This window comes from Plenodomus lingam, assembly GCF_022343315.1.
Source record: "Plenodomus lingam strain CAN1 chromosome Unknown contig_11, whole genome shotgun sequence".
Taxonomy (NCBI): Eukaryota; Fungi; Ascomycota; class Dothideomycetes; order Pleosporales; family Leptosphaeriaceae; genus Plenodomus; species Plenodomus lingam.
In genome coordinates, this window is record NW_027093929.1 from 1,054,904 (window position 1) to 1,080,162 (window position 25,259).

Here is a 25,259-nt window from a genome sequence, read left to right on the forward strand (position 1 = left end):
CAACTGCTTTCAACGAAACAGTATCACGTCCAGATAACTGAACCTGAATATTCACAACGCCACCTTGACTTTAGCTTAATTCAAGCTCATGACGATTTCATTGCTTGCCGCCGTCGCGGCAACAGCATTTCTGCCTCATAGCTTCGGGGCCCCACTGGCTGCGAGAAACAACAATGGGACCATGATATATGACTTCTCTGAGGTGAGGAGCATGTTAAACACCTACAATAGTTTGTGCTGACATTACCTAGCTGACAGCCAGCGCAGAGTTGGATTGGAAACCATGTCACGATAACTTGTGAGCTCCATTCCTCCGCAACTGGATGGCCATTCGTAACGATAGTAGCATGTGTACTTTACTTGCAGTACCTCTCGATTACAACGATCCCTCAATTGGGACTGTTAACCTGGCAATTATCAAGAAGCCGGGTCCCACCAAAGACGCCCAAGAAGTTCTCGTGAATCCAGGAGGTCCGGGTGGCTCATCCGTGGACATGATTCTACTTGACTACGCGGCAACACAGGAGAAGATTGGAAACCAGTATACGCTGGTTGGAATCGATCCCCGAGGAGTCAAGAACAGTGGCCCTTCGAGTGATTGCTTCCCACCTGAGCACTACCCACTTGCTGCGCGTAACTCTTTCATGCAAACTGTCATCACACCGTATGGTAGGTATATGTACATACCTCATAGGTATTTATGAGCCGGTGATAACTTCTGACATTTTGCTCAAAGACATTACATCCGACTACACTCTTCAGCACTCCCACCAAACTGTTCTCGCTTACGGTAGATGGTGCACCAGCATCTACGCCGTAAACAACACCGCCAAATACGCCAGCACAGTAGCAACAGCACAGGACATGCTACATTACATTGAACTCTCCGCAAAAGCCAGTGGCCAAGCTCCCGAAGCAGCGCAATTGTGGTACTATGGCATTAGCTATGGTTCCATCCTGGGCGCTGCCTTTGCAAGCCTCCACCCCTCGCGCATCGGCCGCATGATCATCGACGCCGTCTTAGATCTCCCAGACCACTACAACGGCGGTTGGGAAAACGCCATCCTGGACACCGACGCCGCCGCCCAATCATTCTTCAAACTCTGCTTTGCCGCCGGTCCAGAACTCTGCCTATTCCACCAAAACGCCACGTCCTGGGAGGATCTCGAGACACGGTACTGGAGCCTGCTGGATGGGCTGAAGAAAACACCTGTAGGGCTTGGTGACCCGCTGCTCAATGTCACGGCAGGAACTGATACCGTGGTGACACCTGCGATTCTTACTTGGCAGGACGTCACCAGCGCCATGTTCTCGGCCGTGTACTTTATCGATCCTGCGTTAATTAATGCCATGGACATTGGGCTTACTGCCTTACAAACACGCAATACGGATGTTCTTACCTTTGCGACGACCAAGACGCAGATCTCGACTGTATCACCGGGGTACGATTCACGCATGGCGCTAGCGCTAGTGATGTGTCTTGACGCCGATGGACGGGCAAATTATACGGATTTTGCGGATTTCAAGACGTTTGTGACGGAGATGGCGGGCAGGAGTAGGTATGGTGGGTTGAATGGTGCGTCTTTTAGTGGGCCGCTTTGTAGTCAGTTTGATGTTCGGTCGCCTGAGAGTCAACGGTTTGATGGTATGTGTTGTTGTTGTTTTGTCCTGGAAAGGGGTGTAATCGCGAGGTGGGATTGGGAAGAGTATAGCTAACTAGCTCACAGGGATTCCACGCGTAAACGGGACGAGCACGCCTATACTTTTCATCAGTGGTACTGCAGATCCCATTACACCGCTCGTCTCGGCGGAGAAGATGCAAGGCCTTTTCCCGGGATCGGGATTGTTGGTCTGGGAGGGCGCTGGTGTAAGTCTAGGTTTCTTTTTCTGCCAATCTTACTGTTGGCTGTCTTTGACGTGGACTAATGGGAATTTTAGCATACGGCCCATGTTAGGAAATCGGCATGTGTTTCCAGACATGAAAAGCAGTATATGTTGAACGGAAGGCTGCCGCCTGCAAATACGACGTGTGAGGTTGAGCAGCCGAATCCGTGGATTGCGTACAAGGAGATGGTGGATGAGATGGCGCGTTCTGAATGATACAAGTAGCAGGTAGGGAAACTATAATGATAGTTCGGATTGATGGGTGGGGGTGTACATATGCTCAAGTGCCATCTTCGAATTTAAATCATTGTGAAGTCTAGCCTTTCAGTCTTGTTTCCACTTCTAAATTTCTCCAGTAATTACTATGAGTAGCGTGGAAACAATCAGTTGTTGTGTGATGAGGTCTCAGGGAGAATAATTTTGACGCGTAACTGTGTTCTGGGCCATTGGGTTGAAGTTGCGTTATACCATGACTGATACGGTACATAAGGTTCGTTCCGTGCCGTTGTCGTTATTTGGTGTAGCTGTGAAAAGATTAGAGAATTCAGGAACTGCTACCTAGTATCATCTTAGTCTATTGACAAGAAAAGACTTGATTCGATCACGCATCCAACGATTTCCACTCATTCTTAGTAAGAAATATGAGTTCCGATGAGTCTAAGTTATGTTGCCTATTCGGGCTTAGCGTGGAAGTCTCCCGTTCATATTGGAGCACCCCCGCCTTCCAGATCCTCTTCACAAACGTCATCCTAACCAGCTCAATCGACTACATGTCTGTACTACAGCATGGAAGCGGTATAGAGATAGCTCAATGTTGAATGAGATACATGTTCAAATTGTCTGCGTTTGGGGGTCCGGCACGACTAACCCAATGCAGGCAAACTTCACCGAGAGGAGTAGAAGCGGACACGGGCAGTTGGTGTATGAATAGAGCCAGAGTATTTGCTGCTAAGAAGAGGTTGAACTATGCACGAGGATAAGCTCAAGGTGTTTAAATACCCTTCAATTCTGTGTTAGAGTTATTGGCATCACCTTCCTTTTTAACACAAGTACCAGTGAATAGTATGTGAGAACAGCACTACGATATGTGTTATATTTAGACGGAGCCTGCATACTGAATCCTTCTATAGTGTCTGTACCAGCCGTCCCCCTCACAATCATCAAAGGCGCAGGCCACGAATACATTCCTATTCCAGAAGGCGAGAGCGCAATCGTCGCAGACTTCCACTCGTACGTTCCCTCCTCCCACCGTCTCTATTTCCAGTAGTAGAATCCTATCACACATCCAACCCTCTTCCCTCCCCCTACTCTCTCAAGCCCAACACCGTCTAAAATATACACCCCATCCCCAGCATCCGCACCAAAACCACCGAAACCCCAACCTACATAACCTCGGGCTTCTACCGCATCCAAGCCGGCCCGACGCGCAACATCCCGCAGTACACGTACGAAGAGTCCAAATACGTGCTCAGTGGGCAGATTGATGTGTTGGACGAGGCAAGCGGGGTGACGCACCACCTTGTTGCTGGCGACTTTGCGTTTTTCCATGTTGGCTCCAAGGCGCAGTTTTCGAGCAAGGCGGGCGGGATGGCGTTTTTTGTGGTGACGAGGCCGGTGATTACGGAGCATCCGGGGTTGAGGGGGAGGGAGGAGGTGGTTGGGGTGAAGGCGAGGTTGTAGGGGGTATGGTTTTGGGGTAGAGGGTTCAGGTGTGTTTGCTGATTACTATATGCCGGTATGTCGTCCATTTGGAGTCAAAGGATGGTAAAAGACTTGCATGACGGTCCTACAACATGTGGATTGTCAGTTCAAGACTTTCATAGCGGGCATATACCATGTGGATTATCATTTCAAGACTTCCATGGCGTACTATGACATGTGGATTATCATTTCAAGACTTCCACAGCGTCCTATAACCTGGAGAGTGTCATTTCAAGATTACCGGCATCATTTCAGAAGGACATGTGCATACACAGGGAGCTTGACTTAAGAATCAAGCTTTGCGTGGCATAAGCTACTACTCTACCTACGCAGCATCAGTACACCCGTGATCTGCATCTGACCAGCCCCAAAAGCACGAATGTGACAGCGACAAGTGCCCCTGGTTACACTTGTGATGGTCAATTGGGTTATGCATGGGAATCGTGGGGTGAATAAGATCAGCTTCCCATCCCGTGCACCATGAACGGGTTTGACCACTTGTTTCAAATCTCGATAAAGGGTAATATGGCTCAACTTCGGCGATGTACCCTGCAAGGTAGGTTGATTACGCCATCGCTGACGAACTACTACGGCAGACATGAGGACGATGTGGGATTTTGGCGTTTCGATCGGGTGAGGGATAGGTGTGGTAGCTACATGTGAGACTCTGGGCGGGGCAATGCAGCAAATCGATAGAGTACCGGTAGAGCGTGGTATACTCTAGGGTGGGTTGTGGACAAGACTCGATGTAGCCAAGGCAGAGAGGGGACGTCAATGGCTGCTCCTTGTTGGCTAAAAGCCATGGGAAGCTTGGCCGACCAGGCATGTCTGTTGCAATGTAGGGGGGAGGCCCAGATGGGCCGATGGCGTCGGCGAATTATGGCAGGATCCCGGCCGACCCGCGTCATCTGCATGCGGCGGCGGGCATGCCATGTCTGGTGGCGTTGGGGGAGAAGGAGAAGCCTGCCATCAGCCTCGCAGCTACAGTACAGTACCAGGTAGGTAAGGGTACTAAGAAAAAAAATGCAAAGATTTGATTCTGCACGCTGCCAGATGGAACGATTCAATAAAGAGACAACCATAGAGTAGTAGGGACTTGGACTGTACTCTACAGATACCACGGCACCGTGCCATTCCATCACCGCCTCTCCTCCCGCTCTGTACAATCTACAACACCACAACACTCGTTTGTTCCAGCTCTTCTGACGATCATCCGAAGCGAAGGAAGCCGGCGGAAGACTGACTACCTACCTATTCTATTGTACCTTGAATACAATACAATACAGTACAACACAAACCTTCTCGCTCCACAGTGCGATAGGCAATCATCGATTGACAGGACGGTGGCCTGTGTGCAAGGACCCGCGCCCAGCCCATGCTCGCTCGCTACTTTTACATACAAAGTGGGCTCTACTCTACTCTTAGTACTACTACTCTAGTGCCATACTGCGACAATTCCTCCCGCTTGCTTGGCAGCTTGCGACGCCCTCCAGGGCCTTTGCCCCTCAAGCTGTCTTGTACGACCGGAGCGCAGCCGAAGCAAAAGCCACTCCCGCACTACACACAACGTTCACATTCGCTTTCTTGTTGCATGTGCTGTTGATCTTTTGGCAGCCCGCTCTCTTTTCTGTGTTGTGTTGCATGCAAAAAGACCGAACGTCGACTCAGTCACCCGTCGCTCGCTACTTCATCCAGAAAACTGAAATCTCCTCTCTGCTGCTCGCAACAACGGAGGTGGGCGCAGGGGCAGAAAACAAACAAACTGCAGGACGGAAGGCGCTCTCCGGGAAAAACAGACGGCCCTTGACCTTTGACGCGGCAGGCACGACTACAAGGAAAGGGGAGCAAGGAAGGAAGGAAGGAAGGAAAGAAAGAAAGAACGAGTCAGACAAAACAGAGAGAAGAGGAAACTGCGACTCGACCTTGTTCCATCCGCAAGACCAGAGGAAAGAGCGCTTGAAGCAAGAGCAACCCACGGGCCCACCACCGCCTCTCCAAAAGAAGGCTTCACAGCACCTGCCTCTCTCTCTCTGCCTCTCTGCCTCTCCGCCTCTCCGCCTCTCCACCTCTCCACCTCTCCGTCTCACACTCTCGACGACGTATCATGACGCGATAAAGAGGGCAAACACGATTCGAAGAGCAGTCGCGAAGCTCTAGTCGTTCACGCTGGGGAAGCTTCACCCATTGCCCACAGCACCTCGGCCACCACCATCCCGCCCATCCCGCCCTTCCGTCCTTCCGCTCATCCGCCCACATGTCCGACGAGAAGCGCACCCTTGTCATGGCTTCACCACCGCAAACAACACATGGGCAGCCTGTCGTGGCGGGCGCGCAAGAGAGCAGTGTACGTCGCTGCATGCGCAATCCCTGGACATGCTCGCCATATACCATCGTCACTACGCTGCTGGGCTTTGCTGCGCTCTTCCTCATGGCCCAGGCGTTCTTGACGCGGCAATTGGATACCAAAGGCTGCGACATGGCCTACATGCGACCCAACTACAGACGATACGACCAATTCGACACGGAGCACACGCGTTTTGCGACCAAGTACTCGCTGTACCTGTACAATGAGGGGGGCATAGACGAGGACTTTAGGGTAGGGACATGGCCTGCAATCGTAGGCCCCATGAGCTGACAGCTTCCTCCAGGTCAAGGGCGTGCCAGTCCTGTTCATTCCCGGCAACGCCGGCAGCTACAAGCAAGTGCGCTCTCTCGCCTCCGAGGCAGCATTCCACTACCATAATACCGTCAGGCACGAGACAGATGCGAGCACAGCGGGCAAAAGACCACTGGATTTCTTTTCGGTCGACTTCAACGAGGATATCACAGCATTTCATGGGCAGACATTGCTAGATCAAGCCGAATATCTTAATGATGCCATCACATACATTTTATCATTATATCACACCCCCGGCCAGACTGCGCGGGATGCAAACCTCCCAGATCCTACTTCAGTCATCATTATCGGCCACTCCATGGGTGGAGTCGTAGCCCGTACCATGCTCACCATGCCCAACTACCAGGCCAACTCGATCAACACCATCATCACCCTAGCTGCTCCGCATGCACGACCTCCCGTCTCCTTCGATGGCGACATTGTCCGCACGTACAAGGCTGTCAACGATTACTGGCGCAATGCTTACTTGCAGAAACGGGCCAGCGAGAACCCTCTCTCGCAAGTCACCTTGATCTCCATTGCAGGTGGAGGGCTAGACACCATCGTCTCTTCAGACTATGCCAGTATTGAGTCTTTGGTTCCCGAGACCAATGGCTTCACCGTCTTTACATCCTCAATGCCAAATGTCTGGACTGGCATGGACCATTTGGCCATTACCTGGTGTGACCAGAATCGCAAGAGCGTTGTACGCGCCTTGTACGATGTCATCGACGTCTCACGCGCTACGCAGACGGTTGCGCGTGCGGAACGTATGCGAGGTTTCAAAAAATGGTTTTTGACTGGATTGGAAGACGTTGCCGAGAAGACTCTACCCAAAATCGAAGCCAAGACTTTGATTACGCTAGAAGAGAACAGTGCGGTTGTTGCCCAAGGTGAGAAGCTTGTACTCCGGAATTTAGGACGATCGAAGCAAAGACCGCATGCCTACCTACTCCCAGTACCACCACAGGATACCCAGGGAAGGAAGTTCACCTTGCTGTCCAACGAGAAGCTCGATTCGGCTGGCGAGCATGGCATGTTGGAGGTGTTGTTCTGCAGCGTGTTCCCTTCACAACCGGGACAGTCCACCACATTGTTTTCCATAAACATGGACTTCTCGGGTGATAGCACGGGGGCGACAAGGCTGGCTTGTAAAAACGCGGCGTCGGATGTCATCACGCTTCCTGCTTCCACTCGAGAATCGGTACAACCGTTTGGCCAGAAACAGGCGCCATTTTCATACCTTCAGTATGCGCTCGAGGATCTTGCAGAACATCAGTTCGTCGCTGTGGTTGACAAAGCTGGTGAGAGAAGCTCAGGCTGGGTTGTTGCAGAGTTTAGCACGGCTCTGGAGTCACAGGTGAAGATTGACATGAGCCTGAAGCGTCTCCTAACGACCGGTCTGACACTACGGCTTCCGGAGCGCCGCCCACTGACGACCGATATCCACGTGCCAGCCCTGAACTCTGGTCTTCTAGCCTACCACCTCCATGTCACCAAGCAATCTTGCGATCGAGGAGAGCTCTTTGCGCCTCTGATACGACAGTACATCACCAACATCCACGAAAGCAAGTTCTTTGTTAATGTCAAGGACGCTGATATCAATCTACATGGTGTCTCGCCGTACATGCCCCCTTCGCTGCATACAAAAGACCCCAACAACGGTCTTTCCTTGCAGATCTGGTCGGACCCTACCTGCGACAGTACTGTCGAGGTTACGCTGCGAGTGGATATCTTGGGCAGTCTGGGCAAACTTTGGATGCGTTACCGTATTGCCTTTGCAGCATTCCCTCTCTTCATTGTCGCTCTCGTGCTCCGCCAGCAGTTTCGGGCTTACGATGAGACGGGCGTCTTTATGAGCTTTGCGCAAGGACTGAACGAGTGCATCGAGTCCTCATTGCCACTTGCCCTTCTCGCCCTCACCTTTTTATCAGTCTTCTTGGCTGGTGCGCGGCAGCAGTCAAAAGTATGGTATATTGAGAGTGTTGTCAATGCAACCGCGCTGGTCAGCGACTCAAATCATGAGTTGCTGCTCGGGTCAGATGATACATTTTTCTGGTTCCTTATTCCTCTCTTTGGACTGATGTGTACTGGCATATGCGTCGCCATCAACTACATTGCACTAATACTAGAGCTCCTTTTCGCATCCCTCTACTCCTTCATCAGATCGTCCACGCTCCGAAAGGATGAAGCTAGTCGAACCCCGTCAGTCTTCGCCGTCACGTCGAATCGTCAGAGAATACTCACCACCTGCGTTCTACTGTCACTTGTATCGACCGTGATACCATATCACTTTGCCTACGTGGTACTCTGCTTTGTACAGCTCGCAACCTCTGTCCGCGCCTTCCGCCTGGCCAAGGAATCGCATCTCGACACCAACTACAACTTTTACAACTACGCACACTCGATCCTCATCCTCATGCTCTGGATCCTTCCCATTAACCTCCCCGTGCTTGTCGTCTGGGTCCGGAACCTGGCCGTGCACTGGCTCACGCCCTTTTCGTCGCATCACAACATCCTGTCGATTATGCCCTTCATCCTGCTAGTCGAGACCTTGAGCACCGGTCGCATGGTGCCGCGAATCCAGCCCGGATTCTCCCTCTTCACCAATGTCTTCCTCTTCTCCATTGGCGCCTATGCCGCAGTCTACGGCGTCACATATGCCTACGTGCTGCACCACCTGGCCAACATACTCTGCGCCTGGCTCGTGGCCATACATTTCCATCCCTCGGGTCAATCTCCCGCGCGAACAGATACCAGCCCACTAGAAACGCATCCTGCAGAAAAATCAAAAAAGCGGCCATGACCAGCAAAAGATTCAGCACAAAACCAAATATAAGCGCCTTCCGCGCACTTAGTCCTTACCGGACACCTAATAATGAAACGTCTATCCCTTTTTGTGTGTGTCTTCGTCTAATGGAGTTTTCTTGTTCCTTGTACAACAAGCCTGTTGTTGTTGTTGTTGTTGTTGTTTTGGGTCTTGCATTCGATACCACTATACTGACTGACTGGCCTGGCGTTTTTTATACTCTTCTTTTTTTTTTTGTTCTTGTTCTAGAAAGTATGTCGGGGACAATGTATGCCCAGGAGTCCTTTTTGGAAAACAAGCGTCTTTTAATCATTGTCTTTGGTAGCAGTGGCAGCAGTGGCGGTGGCAAACAGCAACAAACAGCAGCAGAACCGTGTCTGAGTATCCCCTTGAGGTCTTCGGAATGGGGTGTTTTCTATATCCATACCCCTTTTCCCTTTTCCCTACCCCAGTGGGCTCTGGCTGTTTTGTCTCTTCTGCGGGTTTCGTCTTGTTTTCTTGCATAGGAATGGCGTTTTCTTCTTCTCCTCTTTCTACTTTTTGACGGAGGGGGCGGTTGGATTTGTGCATGTGCTGCCTTGTTTTGAGATTTTGGCGGCACAGAGGTGACGGGTGATGGGAGAGCGTGGGTCGTGGGAGAGAGAGCAGGGATGGTGGGAGAGGAAATAGTAATATTATTCTAGATTTTAAGATATTTCTTTTGACTTGTATTTTTTGTTGTGGTTGTGTGATGGGTGTGAGGGTGTGGAATGCGAGGAAGAAGATAGAGTGAGGGACGATGAGAGATGAGATTGGGCAAGGGTGGTTCGCTTGGTTGTAATTCTTTTAACTTGTAAATACGTGTTTGCATGGTGAATAATAACTGAAAAGTAACAACTAGACGCCATGGAGATGCTCAAACACATGCATACCTCCTCCCTCCCCTCCCTTTTTACTTTGGAACATAATCTACCCCTTCCAAACCATCAACCTCCTACTTCCTCCTCTTCCCCCCGCCCCCTCTACTCTGCCCGCCATCCTCCTGCCTCCCTCTCTTCTTCCCCTCCCTCGCCCAAAACTCCTGCTTCTCCCTACGCTCCCTCTCACCTTTCTTCTCCGCATTCTCCGCCACCTTGCGCTTATACCCCTCCTTGCGCTCCTCCTGCTTCGCCCGGCGGCGCTCGACCTTCTCGTTGCGAATCGTCTGCACCTGATCCAACAGCCTGCGCGCCTTCTTCTCCTCGCCACCGAGCACAACCGCGCGTTTCTGGAGATAGGTCTGCTTCTTCTGGGGCTTCATGGTTGCGATTTGGGATTTAAAGGGCAGGTCGGCGGCGAGTTTGCGGGGCACGCGGAGCGGGTTGAAGACGCGGGTTTCGCGGACCACGGGTCGGTACGCGCTGTTCTTCTCGCTCGGCGTCTGCAGGCCGTTTTCGTGGCGCACGAGGCCTGTGAGGCGCATGCCTTGCCAGCTGGTGGACTCGCCCGGTTGGTCGGGAGTGGCGGGGTTAAGCAGGTTGGTTACCGTGTTGTAGAAGCGGCGGGGCTTGATCGGGTACCAGGCTCGGAGGAAGACGATATCGCTCATGAGAATCTTGTCTTCAAAGGTGGCGCGGAAGTTGCCTTCGGGCTTGCTGAGGGCGCGTTTGATTTGCCCGCGTACACCGGAGACGGTGCGGATGCTTGCGCCTTCAAACTTTGCAATCTCGAGCGACGACTTGAACATGTCTTTTATAAACGCCGTGTTTTTGAAAATCTTGTATGGGTGGCCGGTGAGTTTCAACTTCTTGACGATTTCTGTGGACTCGTCCACGTTCAGCACCACGCCTGTTGCTGCGATTCGAAAACCGGGCGTCTTGTTGGACAGCGACTGGATGCAGATGAAGCCCGTGTTGGGCGCAACAAGAGGGCCGTAGAAGGTTCCGAAGCAATGCATGTGCTCGGGTGTGTACTTGAGCATCCGGTTTCTCGTTCGCGAGTCGGAGATGGAGTAGATGGGGAGGGTTTGGAAACGTCGCCATCCTAGGGAGAAAATAAGCGGATCATTAGTCTTGAGGATCTTCTTGTGCCACCGGTGACGCTTGATGCGGATCTGCACATATCCAAAGCGTTCTTCCGTAGGTGTCAAACCGCCGATAAGAATAGGAAAGCGTGGGTTGAAGTGTGCGGTGAACTCATAAGGGACCTTCTCGAGCACGATGCGTGCATATGTGCCAGCTTTGTGACCCTGAACCCGTACTCGGGATAGCTCGTCCAATTGGTCGAACTCGGCACGATTGATGTCGAGCTGCTTCTGAATCATGGCCTTTTGCGCATCGTACCAGTCATCCTCTCCAAACTCTTCCTCTTGGCCACCTTCTTTACGTGCATCAGCTTTGTCGTTCATGAAGCCTTCGCGATCTTCCTCTTCGAAACGGAGCTTGAGTTCCTCCTTCCTCTTCGCGTTCTTCTCACGCTCAGCTTCTATCGAGTTGGCCTCGGCTTCAGCTTCCGTCTTTTCCTTCTCCTGCCCACCACTGTGCTTCTCGCCAGTCTCCAAGTCTTCAAATTCGCCATCGCCTTCGTCATCTTCGTCGAAACCTTCGAAGTCATCGCCATCTTCGTCATCATCGCCCTTGCCATTCATATGGCCTGTAGCGAACCGACTCATTAATGCTTGAATGTTCTCCTCATCTGCCCACTTCTCGGCGAGCTTAGAGTAGTCGAAGCGCTGGATATAGCGATCCTCATCATCCGCATCACCAAATTTAGACTTCTTGAAGAAACCTTCATCTTCGTCTCCCTCCTCAATGTTTTCTTCTTCTTCTTCGTCTTCGGCTGTCCACTTTTTGACAACATCCTTGGGTGTGAGATCCATGTTGTACATGAGTTTCGCCAAGTCTGTGACGCGATACGGCCGTTTCTTTCCATGGAGCTTGGTCGCATTCTCCCTGAGATTGGCTTTCCAGCGCAGCGTACCATCTTCGTCGTCGTCGTCGTCGTCATCTTCTTCTTGCGAATCGAAACTGCCGTTTTCGAGGTCGGAAAGATCAGGCTCATCTCCACTTATCGACCCGAGATCCGAGTCGCTGTCGGCAAATGCCACTTCTTCTGCAACATCGCCATTCGCGTCCTTCTCTTGACGCCCAAACTTATGTTTGCCATGCGATGACGCAGTTCGGCTATCCAGAAACCCAGTATCATCCTCATCGTCCTCGTCCTCGCTGTGGTCTTGCTGCAGTTCCTCATCGTCGCTGTCGATACCTTCAAGATCAGCATCATCAACCTCATCCGCATCCGCCTTCCTAGCCTGGCGATGTGACGTTCGTCCCGTGTCTTCGACATCATCGTCCTCGATTTTATTAATGACCTGGCCATTATTGAAAAGCCTAAACCCGCCCTCGTCCTCGCCGAGGAGTTTCCTGCCACCCTGAAGACCAATCATCATCTGCTCACCAAGTCCCTTCTCGGAATAATCTGCCTCAGGATCAAATGTTGACGTCTTGACATCGATATACACGGCGTCTTTGTCGACCAAGACACCACCAACATCCGACATGGGTGCATAGAGAATCTTCTGCTTCTCGCCAAGTCGTGTCCTCTTCTTCTTGGCACCCAGCTTCTCCGCTGCCTTTTCTGCAAACGGCGTTGGACATGGGTCAGGTAGTGCTTCGGTGGAGGTGACTGTAAGATCGCCAACACCAGGTATATGCACCCTCGATCCTCCTGCAGGGAAATTTGTACCGCGGAGGTATCCGTACAGCGCAACGGTACGATCGCATTTCGGATCCGCTTCAATGTCGGTCGGGGGCGTGATATCGAGCATTCGATCCGCAAGACAATAGGGGTGGCTATTCCTCCAGATAAGCGGTCGCGGGTTCTTCATCACGCTCAAAAAGCGACTCAGATTCATAATCTCCCTGTCTGGGTACCGCCCATTGACCACACCACTCAAGTAAAAGAGTTTAGCGCCCTGGTACAGTTCGCTCCAGAAACGGTGCTTTAGGCGCTTCTTTTGCAGTTTGAGTGTTTCTTGCTTGCGAAACAGGTCGAGGTGTGTGAGGATACCGAAGACATTTCCTGGCATGCCGCTTGCGCTGAGCACATTAAGGAACTCCATGGTCTCCATTTCGAAGCCGTAGTTGCCGTCAATCATGAGGAGGCAGATATCCACCACCTTGGCGATATCGATCATGGCTGCGAGCGAGTCGGCAGGACATTCTATAAAGGTGAGGCGGCGGCGCTTCGAGGTGACGACAGTGAGGGGCCCGGTGGGGGTAGAGAGTGTCTGCTTGGTGTAGCGTCTGATGAGGGACTTTATGAGTGTTGTTTTTCCGACGCCTGGTGGGCCAACGACACCCACGATGATGGGGGGCGCTTCTTCGGGGAGGCGGTCGACGAGAGGGACATGGAGACGCTTTTCCTTGACCTGTGACCCATGCATCAGCACAAGAAGGATTCATTCAGCTTTTTCCAAGTACATCATACCTCAGTGGAGCGCGCAGCTTGCTTCTTGAACCTGCCCGGCGCCGCATACGCAAATGCCTTTGGATTCGGACCTCCAGAATGCGCCTTCTTCTCCTTGGCCGGGCGATGGGGACGATTCGCCTGTGAGTCGGCCATTGTAGTTGTCCTGCGCCAGACACCGTTCCCGCTTCTGTGACTATCTCGCCAAATAAAGAAAGTCGCAAACAGAGGCGCAAGGTTGATCTTCTCTCTCTCACACAACCACAGAACCAAGCCTCCAACCACGAAACGTCCAAACTTTTTCGACGCTAAGCCGCCACGCTAGCGCAGCAATAAACAGGGATCTGCTTATCGATAAGAGACCAGCGCCTTTCCCCTTTGAGCCCTTCCACTCTCGGGCGCTGTCGTGTCTGTCGTGTCTGTCGTGTCTGTCATGGCTCTCGTGTCTACTCTGCAAGAAGAGTAGTGGGAGTGGCGATGAATGGACGGCGTGGTGGGGCAAAAGGATGCTCACATGGCTTGTTGTCCGTTTGACATGTGCTGTACAATTCGCCTGCAACAGAAAAGACCCGCGCACGTCATCGCCCAGCCCACGTCCAGAACCTGGAACCCAAGGCTGTTGGCCAACAGGGGAGAGGGGCAGAGGGGCAGAGGGCAGAGAGCAGAGGGGCAGAGGGCAGAGGGGCAGAGGGGCAGCAGGGGCAGCAGGGAGAGGGGCTAGGAGGGGCCGGTTGGTTGCGTGTAAAGTGTTGACTGATGGATAGCCCGTCCCATCCCATCCATGCCCTGAGATTCAGGACCCTATATAAACTTGCTTTCACCTTGCCTTCTTATGCTTTGAACCTTCACCTTACGTTCTCTTGTGAATACTACACACGACTACTACTACTGCTTCTACTACTGCTTCTACTCCTACTACTACCCCACCACCCCTCTACAAACTCACAACCCACCACCCATCATGCCTCAATACAACGTACAAACCCCCTCACCCCCACTCATCCACAGTAAAACACGCTGACAACTCTCTCCCTCTTCCAGGTAACCCTCAACAAAGACGCCTCAGCCTCCGACCTCGAGCAGGCCAAACAACACGTCAAGGACCAAGGCGGCGAGGTGAGCCAACCCCATCCCCTCCCCCCTCCCCCAAACTACCTACACTACTGCCCTACGGCCTCGACCCCCGCTCTCGCAACCCTGCAACAGACAAGACAACCAGGAAACTAATACAACCTTGAAATGGGGGAGTTAGATTGTCTCAGAGTTCACCCTGATCAAGGGCTTCACGGCCAAGCTGCCCGATGATCTGGTCACGACCCTCAAGAGCAACGACAAAGTCACCGTCGAGCATGATGGCGAGGTCACTACGCAATAGAGCGACACTCTGCTTCGAGACATGCCCAAAGGGCCAAAGGGAAGGGGTTTTGGTCGAGCCCTGTGGTCTCTCATGGGATAACACAATGATGGTGCAGACACGGATTGCATGGGTATAGGAATAGCAGTGCTTCGGACATGTCACTGGCATATCTGGGTATATAGCAATACCAACCCTCAACCCACCCAGCCATCCCTCTATCCATCTATCCAGCCATCTCCTACTTACCCCCCTCTCTATTCCCACTTCCGCTCTCACTTTCACTTCCATTTCCATTTCCCTTTCCATGTTTCTGCCACTGGTCAACCTCGTCCACCCTCCCCACCCCCCTCAAACTCAGGTACACGTCTGTCCCCCAACCCCACAGGCTCTGCACCGCAATCCCTCCCCCAAAATACTCTGCGTACGCCCTCCCCAGTGGTAATCCATATCCCAACCCCGCCAGGCTATTCGCTCCCTCCCCTCCTGGGCCTGAGAACGCATTCAACGCATCCATGCCATTTGCAGAGTTGTTCCCGCCAGTGAGCGTCGATGAAGCTTGCTGGTCATTGAAGGTGGTGAAGCTGTAGTCCCAAATGTGCGAATAGTTCTCGGGGGAAATCCCGCCGCCACGGTCGCGAATTCGAATCGTCACCCCGGGTGTCGAGTGCTTGAGGGGGGCAATGTCCGAGTCTGTAGACTGCGATGTCTTCTTCCCCGTGAAGTGCTGAGAAGCAATGTCCGTGTTTCCCTGATCACTGTTCTTGATCGTCTTGTTGCCCGCCTCCTCTGCGCTCTCGCTACCCGTCTTCTCCGGCAGCAGTTCGGGCAAGGGCGCGATGGTGACTTCGACGGGTTCTCGCTCCATGCCCGACTCAACAGTTGCGCGAAAGGCATTTTTGAGCAGCTCGGTGATAATATATTCGAGATGCACGGGAATATGGGCGAACTCGTAATCGGGTTCGCCGTTGATGACGACAGTGGGTCGGACGCCGTATTTGAGTTCGCAAATTTCGCCCACGACATTGGCGCAGTGGTCTACTATCCTCGCCGGCTTAAGGCGGGTGTCGATCACGCCAATGTAGCCTTGTGAATCTACTTGCTCGTGCATGATTTCGGCATGCGGTTGGCTCGAGAAGTGCAGAGATAGATGTTGTTCCGCAATCAGTCTCGTGCCTATTCGTGCTCGCAAATGTTCGTCAAGGAAGCGCGTGACATCCTTTGGACTGATGTATTTGCGTGCCTCGAGGAAGCCCCGGGCCAAAGTACTAATAGTATTCGAATGTGTATGCACAAGATCAGCCATGACCTCTGTGAACTTGATTTCCTCCTCCAGCGTCGTAATCTCTTGTTCCGCCCATGGTAACAATGTGGAGAGACTGTGTATGTAGTTCGAGTGGATTTTCGAGACGTGTGGGTTCGACACGACGATAAAGGGGAGGTTTCGAAGCGACTGTATGCGATGCGCGAGGCGTGCGGGAAGAATCGAGAGCGTAAAGTTGGCAGAGGTGAGGAGTTGTTGCGTTGTGAGCGGCGGTCTTCCGTGTCTGGGTAATTATTGTGTTAACCGTAGTTATGAGTCAGGCTTTTGCGCCCGATAATCACCATTACAGTAGGATGCAATCACAGCCTACGCTAAGTACTTACTTTACAAGATCAGCAAGCGTGAGCGGATGTAGCGGGAGACTCGCCAAATGCGATATGTCGTTGTCGGTAACTGTTCTCGTGTGCAACTTGCGATGGGTCCCACGTCCGAACAACGGGCTGCTCGTTCTTCGCGAAATGCGTGGACAGCACAGCCGAATGACTTGCGACTGGATGATCAGAGGCCGCTGTATTTGCGCCATTGTGTGCCGAGTCCTATGTCTCGTGTCCAAGGTTCGAGAGACTACAGTCTACAGTGGTGGACTGGTCAAGAGGCCAAGGCCAAAGCCAGAAAGAACCTAGGAATGACGACCGCGAACAGGCTTACTCATGGAGAGTGACGTATAAAAATGCAATCAAGGCGGCATTGCAACAGACGTGATTCACTCTCTATCAGGAATCAGGACTGGATGGATTACACAGGACAGGTAGGTCTCCCCACGGAAGGAGCAATTGAGTACCAGGTACTTACGTAGGTGCGGGCGGAACCGAAGCTTCTTCAGGCTCATGCATGCGAGACGAAAGCGGTCAGCCGCATGTCGATCTACCATTTCACCCCACGCCTCATCATGTCTCTCATCGACAGTTTCACCCCGGCAAAAAACAAAGGAAAAATACAGCCATGTTCTGACAATTTCTCTTATCGCTTCAAGCAGCGGGTCATAGCCACCAGATAACAGCGAAATAAAAAAAAAGTTCTAGTTACAAAACCACAATCGTCACTCTGATATGAGATACGTATCACAACGAAGTCTTGATCTAGAATACCTCTCCATCTTACCTAGCCGCTCACCTCAGCTGACGAGAGCTTGAATATAATTTGGCATATTCTGGGTGTTGATATTCGTCAGGGTGTTCATCCATGATTGCATTCCAAGACAGACATAGCTACCATGACACATGCCTCTTACGAACAAGAAATACATCAAAGCCGCCATTAAATTTAAAACAATATCAAGCTGACAGTAGCCATACTAAGTAAGAGAGATGTAATGATTGTACATGAAAGTGGTTACATAGTCCGAATCGTCTAGAATAGGCATGCCTTGATAGCTTTTGCCAACGACAGCAAACCGCTCCGTTCACGTCCACTTGCACCAACATTTCCTGCATGCTTATCCCGTTACATACGCCCAAACTCATTGAAGCATATCACCACTAAACAGTCTCTACAGCTACCAATTCTGCTCAATTTACTTAACTGTCCCTACCATTACCACAACTAGAAGTCTTGGTGGTGTATGCTGGTGCAGTGGATGCAATGGCATAAAATACAATTGAAACAACATATTCACACACGCACTGCCATTCGATATGGCCTTTGACAGTTCATTCTCAAGTTTTTACTAATAAGCATCGCAAGTAATAGGAACCAATCAACCAAGAGGAAGGCCAAACTCACGTCGTCCGAGATGGAGATGGAGATGGAGATGCGGAAGAAGAGAAGGACTGTATAGCCTGCCTCAAGCGTGATAAGATGGTTCTCTTAGATGAGAACAAGTAGGGGAATGAAAGAAAGATGCATCTGTTGATCGATTTCCTTGAAAACACATAGATTCATATCTCTTGATAGGCATTATAAAGACATGCATGACATCACGTACGCATATACGATAGTAAATAGCGTAGTAACAATATAACTATCAGTGTTCAATAATCAAAAATATTTCGTAGCCTGGTGCCACACCATCGACTACATCACTCAAGTGCATGGACAACATTTGAAATGTTTATGGAAATCTATTGTTCTATCTTCCAAGAGATGGAATCAGACATCAATCATGCTAAATTTTGTACCCGGACGCCGATCATGAACACACACCGCATTACTCATAGCCTGGTATCATATAGGCCTGTCATGCAACTCTTGCGAACCATCATGCCATGAAACCAGAAGAACCAAGGAAACTTTTTCGATCAACAGGCGGCGTTGAACATCTACTCGTCTTCGTCAGAGAACACCTCCTCACCACGCTTGCGGCGGGCCATGCGGTCCTTCTTCTTCTTGCGCATTTCAGAAGAGGTAAGCTTGGCCTTCTTCTTAGTCGATTCGATCTTGTTACCTATAATGTGTCAGTGAAAGTCAAGATAATAATGCCAAAAGGGATCACGTACCCATCGCATCGAAGGTTACTTCATCGTCGCCGCCATCCTTTGCTAGTCGTGGTCCGGCACCTTGTCCTTGTACCCAGTTGTGTCCAGAGGGGGTCATGCGACCATCCATGACAGCCCAGACTTCCTCGGTAAGACCCTCGGTGAACTCAGAGGAGTGGGTGATGATGATGACACCACCTTCGAAGGTCTTGATAGCCTTGGAGAGAGCTCCGAGGGAATCACGGTCAAGGTAGTTGGTGGGCTCGTCAAGAACGATCAAGTGAGGACGTTGCCATGAACAAGCGGACAAAACGACCTTGACACGCTGACCACCAGAGAGACCGCGCATACGCGAGTGAGAAACAAGCTCAGCGTCGAGACCGAAGTTGGCGCAGTGAGCCTCAATCTCCTTACGGACAAGGGGACGGAACTGACCAGAGGCGAGAGCCTCCTTCTGATCGACCTCGGCAACCATCTTGGAGTGGGAAGCCATAATCTCGGAACGAGGAATCCAGGCATTGTCTGCAGTCATCATGGGTGTCCATCGCTCGTTCTTCAAGCCAACGTTCTCACCAAGGGCGAACGAACACTCGTACTCGTACGAGTTCTTGAACTTCCTGCGAGAGTTGATACCAATGACACGACGCTGGGTACCTTCAATCTTGTAAATTTTGTCCATGGCCTTCTCGTCCTCCTCAGTGACGATCTTGTTGGCACGGTCCATGGTCTCACGGTCCTCACCAGTCTGGAAACGCCATTGAATGTACTCGGAAGGAGTCTTGTCCAAGTGGTGATCGATGTGTGCGAACGCGTGCTGTTTGATGTACGCAATACGGATATTCTCGTGGTGATAAATCTCACCCTTCGTGGGGACAAGCTCACCAGTCAGAACGTTGACAAGGGTAGACTTTCCAGCACCATTGGGCCCAATGACGGCAATACGAGAACCAAGCGAGCACTGGAAGGTGATGTCGGCAATTTGGGGCTTGGAAGTGCCCTCATACTGGAAGCTCATGTTGGTGGCACGGAGAATGGCCTTGGCCTTGGTCTTGACACCCTCGAGGAAACCGGGCTCCGGGAACTTGAACTCCATGTCAGAGGCACTCAACTCGTGGTAAGACTTGGCCGAGGGCACCCGCTTAACGAAATCGTCAAGGTTACCACGGTAACGCTTGAGCTTGAAGCGCTCGTAGTGGATGACGTGCTGAATGACGTTGTTCAAGAACTTGCTGTCGTGAGAGATGACAATGGATGTGCAGGGAGAGTTGATGAGGTAGTCTTCGAGCCACTTGACATTCTTTACGTCCAAGTGGTTGGTAGGCTCGTCGAGAAGCAGGATATCGGGCTGCTCAAAGACGGCACGAGCAAGAGCAAGCTTCATCTTCCATCCACCAGAGAGCGCACCAATGGGTCCACTGTACATGGCGTCGGTGAAACCGAACTCGTTGAGTGTAGCCTGAACCTCGGCCTCGGGCTTGTTGATGCCAACAGACTCGAGCTTCTTCATGGTCCAGCCAAGAACAGTCTGCTCAGTGTCGGCAGAGTCCAAGTCGTGCTCGACGTAAACAGTCTTGACCTCGCTCTGCTTGGGGAAACCCTCGACCTGCTCGTTGTTGATGGCGCGCATGAGGGTGGTCTTTCCGGAACCGTTGGGTCCGAGAAGACCGTAACGCTGGCCACGCTTCAGACGGAGATGAGTCTGGTTGAGCAAGATCTTGGCACCGTAGGCCAAGTTAAATGTGCAGTTGCAGAGATCCTCGCCCTCCTCCTCATCAGGTTCGACAGCGTTTTCGGCAGCGGCACCTGGAAGAGAGCGCTTGCGGAGAGCCTCGGTGATGTCCTTGGCCTCCTCGTCACCGACAAGGACGGCGACGAAAGGACCGGCATTAGCCTGCCAGTTGAGAGGCTCATAGTCCTTCTCATCAATGAGCTGACCGCCGATGGCACCAATGTAGTTGACAACCGGGGTGAAGCGCTCGTCAATCTTGTACTTGGAGGGAAGGACAGCCTTGAGGTTCGCGGCGATGGTGGCAATGTCACCAACCTTCTCAAGCTCGGGGATCTTGCCGTTCTCAACGTGGCCGACACGGATGAGGGTGTCGAGACCCTGGCGGGTCTTCTCACGGGCCTCGGGGTCAGCCAGGTTCTCGAAGTTCTTCTCAAGCGCAGGCATCAGACGGGGCAAGAAAGCGGCGACAATCTGGGGGTCCTCGACAAGCTTGCACATGTTGTCGATAATGACGGCAGACTTTCGCTTGATGGCAGTCTCGCGCTCAACCAGACCACGCTCAAGCAGGGGAACCATGATGGCGAGGGTGGGCTCGTGGACATCAGTGACGAAAGTGGTGGCACCGAGCAAGTGAACGGTCTCTGGGACGTTCTCGGGCTTAGCGATACACTTGATGAGCTCGGGAATGAAGCGCTCAATATCCTTGTTGGAGATCAAGGAGCAGAGAATCTCCATGGTTCCATAGGCAGCCTTCTTGACCTCAGGCTTGGTATCCCACATGGCGGAGGAGATGACAGGAATCAAGTCTGGGACACGGAAAGCCATCTGTGCAGGGGCGCTCTTGGTCAGAGCCTCGATGCACTTCAAGTCGGTCATCTTTTCAGGCCACTTTTGTGCGTTCTCGAGAGAGTGAATGATGTGAGGGATGATGGCCTTGACGGCGTTGGGGTTCGCAGCCATGACGATGGCCTCGGCAGCCGTCTGAGCAGCGACCTTGACGCCACTCATCTTATCACCGACGGCGGCGAGCACATCTGGGAGAAGAGAGACGAGGTAGGGCTCAACAGCGGCGCTGACGTGTGCGTGCTGGGCGATGGCGCGAATGGCATCGAGCGCGCGCTCACGGGCGACGGCATCCTTCTTGCTGGCGAGCTGCTTCTTCAACAGGTCGACAGCCCTGCAAAGTGTTGTTAGTATTCGTCTGTCGTGGTGGGGGCGGGGTGGCGGGGCAGATTAGATTTCCACATACTTGGTGGGAGCGTCAGCCTCCTCAATGTCGCCGTTGATGAAGGTGGCGATGGCACTGGCGGAAGCGTTGATCTCGTCCTGGGCCTTGGACACGGTCAACTTGCCCATGAGCTCCTCGAGGGCCTTGAGGGCTTTTGAGTTCTCCGACTTGACGGCCGAGTCTTGCAAAGCAGCGGGAGCCATTTTGCAGGAAATTTGGGGTAGGAGAGGGGGGTGGTGGAAAGGGTTTGTGAAGTGAGGGCGGGAAGGGGGCCCTTATATGGACAAAGGCGGGGGCCCTAAAACTTTTTCGGGGGAGTGAAGGATAGACGGGAAAATCTATCGGGGTATCTCTTGGTGCAAAAAGTCGCGAGAAGTGGCACTCGCAACGTCTATGCAACCTGAACGGGGGGAGAGGGACAAAGAAGAGAAGAGAACAGCCTTGGGTGAGCCCAGAGGGAAGAGAGTGAGTGGAGTGAGGGCGCAGGAGAGTCTGGTCTCTTACACGGGCTTTTTATCACTTTGGCCTTTTTGGTGGGCTTGCCTCGCTTTGAGAAAAAAATCTTTGGCAAGGGCAAGGGCAAGGGCAAGGGCAAGGGCAAGGGCAAGGGCCAGCGTAGTAAGCCGATAAGATACATTAGCGCCAGTGGCCCCTGCGTTCCCAACCGGACACCCTCGCCCGCACACAGTTTCCAGTTTCCGCACAGGACGTACTGTATTCCCCTCGGCCACACACGCACACACATATACTCTCTCTCTCTCTCTCTCTCTCTCTCTCTCGGCGAGAAATGTGTATTTTGCCACTGCTTCTCCAGTTATTGTACGCTACCATTGTACCCACATGTTGGGCTGCTCCCATAGAGTAATAGGTACAATACTCCAAAGTAACTTTAGCCCCCTCTTGCTCTTCCGTTTGTCTGACAACGAAGACGCATTGCTGCTGGGGTCATATCACAGCCCCACGTTGCAAAAAGAGGCTCTCGTTGTGTGGCGAGTTTTGCCTACGCCGCCTTGACCGCCTTCTCAGCGTAGCACATGCGAGCCAATGAGAGCCTGGCAAATGGAGAGCCGCGAGTTACCAAGTATGCGCGAATGAAGATCAGGGTCTCTCTTCTCCAAATCATATGCTGTCGTCGGCTTGCCTCTGAAACATTGCTTGACACGTTGGATGACGGGCATGTTGCAACTGTCCCTTTGGCGTCCTGTCCATTGCTACAGCTGAGACAGTGAGACAGGCGACAGTTTTCATGTAAAATCATGTACGGGGGGAGAACGGTTGACCATGTTGATAGCCGCGCCTCATTGGCCCAGCCCTATCAGGTAAATACGCTACGGCCGCGAACGGAACCCCAAACTTATTCTCCGAGCTACCACCTCACTCTCACCGAGTGAATGCCAAGTGTATGTTCACTACCTAGGTGAGAGGAAGAGTATGCCTTCTGCCATAGCTTGTTGCCGTTCTTTTGCTTTACTATGACTTGAAGGAAGAGGACAAGTATATGACCTCCTAAGCTATCTATACGCTACAACATCTCACTCTTGAGTTTCCACAACTAAGCATCGCAGACAGCGGCTTTCAATCTACTAAAAAGAAAGACAAGCCTTGCGAATTTGTTTGCCACCCTGCGGTCAGGCCCATTCTCACACCTTGTTGATATACCGGCATTCTCTCTGCTGTCTCATGCACGCTACGGAGCCACTGCACATTCACTCTATCATGACACATTATAATCGTTCCTTTAGCACATCCTTTGGGCATCTCTACACCAATAGCTTTGTCATCTCTTAAGATCAATAGAACATCAGTCTATAAACACAGCACCTTGATAGGGATTCTTCACTCCACAATTCGACATGTACGTTATCCTGTCGTGAATCAAACACATGTCTGTCGTCTATGTTACCAATCTCACCACCCACTTGATGCATACACATAGCCTCTAGCATAGCTGAACCGATCATAACCAGCTACCTATCCATCCTCCCTCCGCTCCTTTACCACAACACATCATCCAACTATCCTCATCGCTTAGAGTAGTTTGTAGCATCAACATCATACTCCACATCCGTCCTGATGACGTACTTGGCGCCCTCCACCACCCCCGTCCCCTCATGCAACAACGCCCCATGCGCCTCACCGTGCGGGAACACAGCCACGCTGCCCATGATCGGCTTTACAGGGTATGCATTAATGACGCCTTCCTTGACACTTGGGATGAAGAACGTTGTCTCGCCGCCGCGGAAGTCGTCGTTGAGGTAGATGAGGAAGGTGAAGAGGGACGATTGGCGTGCGTCAGGAGGGGAAGAGTCGTATTGGTAGGTATCGGTTGCTGGGTCGATGCCTGAGGGGGGCCATGCGCCGTCTGTGTGCGTTAGCATGAATATGAAATGTAGAAAGGGATAGGCAGAGGACTCACCAATATGACAGCGGTACTCGGCGCCAGGGACGTAGCGATACACGCGGAAACGTCTGTTGATACCTCGAACCTTCTTCCCAGCAACCGATTCCGGCACGAATGCTCTTACTCTTTCCCAGAGCTTATCGTGAAAGGATTGGTCGACGACCCAGTAGAAGTTGTGTGCAAGGACACTGGTATCTTCACCTTGTGGCCGCAACGGTGCGTCAGGAATGAACTCAATTGTTTCGCCTGCGGCAATGATGGAAGAGCATTCTTCGGGCGATAGTACGTCTCTGATTAATCGGAGGTCTGGAACGATTGGATGCTTGAAACATTCTGTTTTTTGTCCTTCACCGAGCAGCACGGCATCGTCTTGCGAAGCATATAAAATCGCCGGGTAAAGGTTCGGCGGCTTGCGCTGTAAAGCGGGCGTTGTCTCAATGATCCTGAAGCGGTCCTTGAGATCTGTTGGACATGACGCAAAGATGCTCTTATTCTCGATACTTTTCCTTAGTTGGCGAGTCGGTTCACTCTTCCCTCTTAGATCCCACGTCTTCTGGAGCGCAATCGGCCCCGACACAGAGTCTATCCCATGTGAAGTAGCGTCGGTCGGCCCAGTTACACGAAGAATAGCATCCAGCACTTGGATTAAATTATCGTTGTGAGCGTTACGACCAACCACGGTCTGGCTGGGGACTTGGACGTGAATTGAGAGTCCAGAAACTACATCAAGCGTGCGTACCCAACGGCAGAGAGCACCCAGACTTGGTGTTTCTTTCCTAATGCGCATTTCTGCCAGCAGGATGAGTGCTTCTGTGTATTTGGCATCTGTGAGCGCGGCAGATATGCGCGCTGTGAGATTACTGCCCTCTGTCATTTCAATTAGTTCGACAACGGGAGATGGTAGGCACGTAAACGCACCGGCCGAGTTAAGCCCAGTTGTGCATGCCTGACGAAAGTCGTATACTGCTGTCCGAAGATCTTTGCATACTTTCGATTTGATTAACGCTGGATGTGATGATAGTGCTTGCAAGGTTTCAACCGTAACTTCAATCTCCTCTGGGCTAATGATTGAGTTTATGTTTGTTGGATCGAGCGGCGCTGTGTCATGTGGTGGACTCGGTATTCCAGATGTAGTCTGCTTTTTGTTCGCCAGAGTGACATTTGCGGTATTGCGTTTCCTTTTCGCCATATTTGTAGGAAACTCGAGTGGTTTCAATTGTCTCCTACAAATTCTCTAGAGATGGACCTCTTGTTGCGTTGCGAACTACAGCGATTGATTGTCCTGGCGCTGTGAGGTTCAAGGTGGCGAAGTGGAGAATTTTGGGGTCTGTGCG

At 51.9% G+C, this 25,259-nt stretch overlaps 7 protein-coding genes across 7 annotated transcripts; 2 read left to right on the top strand and 5 right to left on the bottom strand.

The window, feature by feature from the left end:
- Window positions 1–88: 88 nt before the first annotated feature.
- IAQ61_000771 (uncharacterized protein) lies at window positions 89–2,100 on the top strand (the record flags this gene model as incomplete). The annotated part of the gene is made up of 6 exons (XM_003842534.2): window positions 89–202; window positions 252–298; window positions 347–669; window positions 737–1,645; window positions 1,728–1,867; window positions 1,939–2,100. The coding sequence occupies 6 exons, from the start codon at window positions 89–91 to the stop codon at window positions 2,098–2,100; spliced, it is 1,695 nt and encodes a 564-aa protein (XP_003842582.1).
- A 2,481-nt stretch (window positions 2,101–4,581) lies between these two features.
- On the top strand, window positions 4,582–9,708 carry BST1 (GPI inositol deacylase). The gene is made up of 2 exons (XM_003842532.2): window positions 4,582–6,181; window positions 6,234–9,708. Exons 1-2 carry the CDS (start codon window positions 5,840–5,842, stop codon window positions 9,045–9,047), a joined length of 3,156 nt encoding a protein of 1,051 aa, XP_003842580.2. The 5' UTR covers window positions 4,582–5,839; the 3' UTR covers window positions 9,048–9,708.
- Window positions 9,709–10,023: 315 nt separating this feature from the next.
- On the bottom strand, window positions 10,024–13,631 carry IAQ61_000773 (uncharacterized protein; the record flags this gene model as incomplete). Its single annotated transcript, XM_003842530.2, has 2 exons — window positions 10,024–13,437; window positions 13,497–13,631. The coding sequence occupies 2 exons, from the start codon at window positions 13,629–13,631 to the stop codon at window positions 10,024–10,026; spliced, it is 3,549 nt and encodes a 1,182-aa protein (XP_003842578.1).
- Window positions 13,632–14,733: 1,102 nt separating this feature from the next.
- Window positions 14,734–15,000, bottom strand: IAQ61_000774 (uncharacterized protein; the record flags this gene model as incomplete). The annotated part of the gene is made up of 1 exon (XM_066094812.1): window positions 14,734–15,000. One exon carries the CDS (start codon window positions 14,998–15,000, stop codon window positions 14,734–14,736), a length of 267 nt encoding a protein of 88 aa, XP_065955120.1.
- Window positions 15,001–15,070: 70 nt separating this feature from the next.
- Window positions 15,071–17,143, bottom strand: IAQ61_000775 (uncharacterized protein; the record flags this gene model as incomplete). Its single annotated transcript, XM_003842527.2, has 2 exons — window positions 16,477–17,143; window positions 15,071–16,376 (listed from the first exon to the last, which is right to left on the bottom strand). The coding sequence occupies exons 1-2, from the start codon at window positions 16,674–16,676 to the stop codon at window positions 15,071–15,073; spliced, it is 1,506 nt and encodes a 501-aa protein (XP_003842575.1). The 5' UTR covers window positions 16,677–17,143.
- A 951-nt stretch (window positions 17,144–18,094) lies between these two features.
- On the bottom strand, window positions 18,095–22,137 carry CEF3 (translation elongation factor EF-3). The gene is made up of 3 exons (XM_003842526.2): window positions 21,546–22,137; window positions 18,589–21,473; window positions 18,095–18,536 (listed from the first exon to the last, which is right to left on the bottom strand). The coding sequence occupies exons 1-3, from the start codon at window positions 21,725–21,727 to the stop codon at window positions 18,412–18,414; spliced, it is 3,192 nt and encodes a 1,063-aa protein (XP_003842574.1). The 5' UTR covers window positions 21,728–22,137; the 3' UTR covers window positions 18,095–18,411.
- Window positions 22,138–22,775: 638 nt separating this feature from the next.
- On the bottom strand, window positions 22,776–25,227 carry IAQ61_000777 (uncharacterized protein). The gene is made up of 3 exons (XM_066094813.1): window positions 24,844–25,227; window positions 23,941–24,792; window positions 22,776–23,886 (listed from the first exon to the last, which is right to left on the bottom strand). The coding sequence occupies exons 1-3, from the start codon at window positions 25,112–25,114 to the stop codon at window positions 23,546–23,548; spliced, it is 1,464 nt and encodes a 487-aa protein (XP_065955121.1). The 5' UTR covers window positions 25,115–25,227; the 3' UTR covers window positions 22,776–23,545.
- Between the last annotated feature and the right edge of the window lie 32 nt (window positions 25,228–25,259).

Excerpts from the sequence above, each read along its gene's own strand:
- IAQ61_000777 (XM_066094813.1), bottom strand. The coding sequence starts at position 25,114 with ATGGCGAAAAGGAAACGCAATACCGCAAATGTCACTCTGGCGAACAAA. Across the intron at positions 24,793-24,843 it reads AACTGGGCTTAACTCGGCCG|AGGGCAGTAATCTCACAGCG; the intron begins GTGCGTTTACGT and ends TTGAAATGACAG. Across the intron at positions 23,887-23,940 it reads CGAGTACCGCTGTCATATTG|ACGGCGCATGGCCCCCCTCA; the intron begins GTGAGTCCTCTG and ends TAACGCACACAG.
- CEF3 (XM_003842526.2), bottom strand. The coding sequence starts at position 21,727 with ATGGCTCCCGCTGCTTTGCAAGACTCGGCCGTCAAGTCGGAGAACTCA. Across the intron at positions 21,474-21,545 it reads GAGGCTGACGCTCCCACCAA|GGCTGTCGACCTGTTGAAGA; the intron begins GTATGTGGAAAT and ends AACACTTTGCAG. Across the intron at positions 18,537-18,588 it reads AGTAACCTTCGATGCGATGG|GTAACAAGATCGAATCGACT; the intron begins GTACGTGATCCC and ends GACACATTATAG.
- BST1 (XM_003842532.2), top strand. The coding sequence starts at position 5,840 with ATGTCCGACGAGAAGCGCACCCTTGTCATGGCTTCACCACCGCAAACA. Across the intron at positions 6,182-6,233 it reads GCATAGACGAGGACTTTAGG|GTCAAGGGCGTGCCAGTCCT; the intron begins GTAGGGACATGG and ends AGCTTCCTCCAG.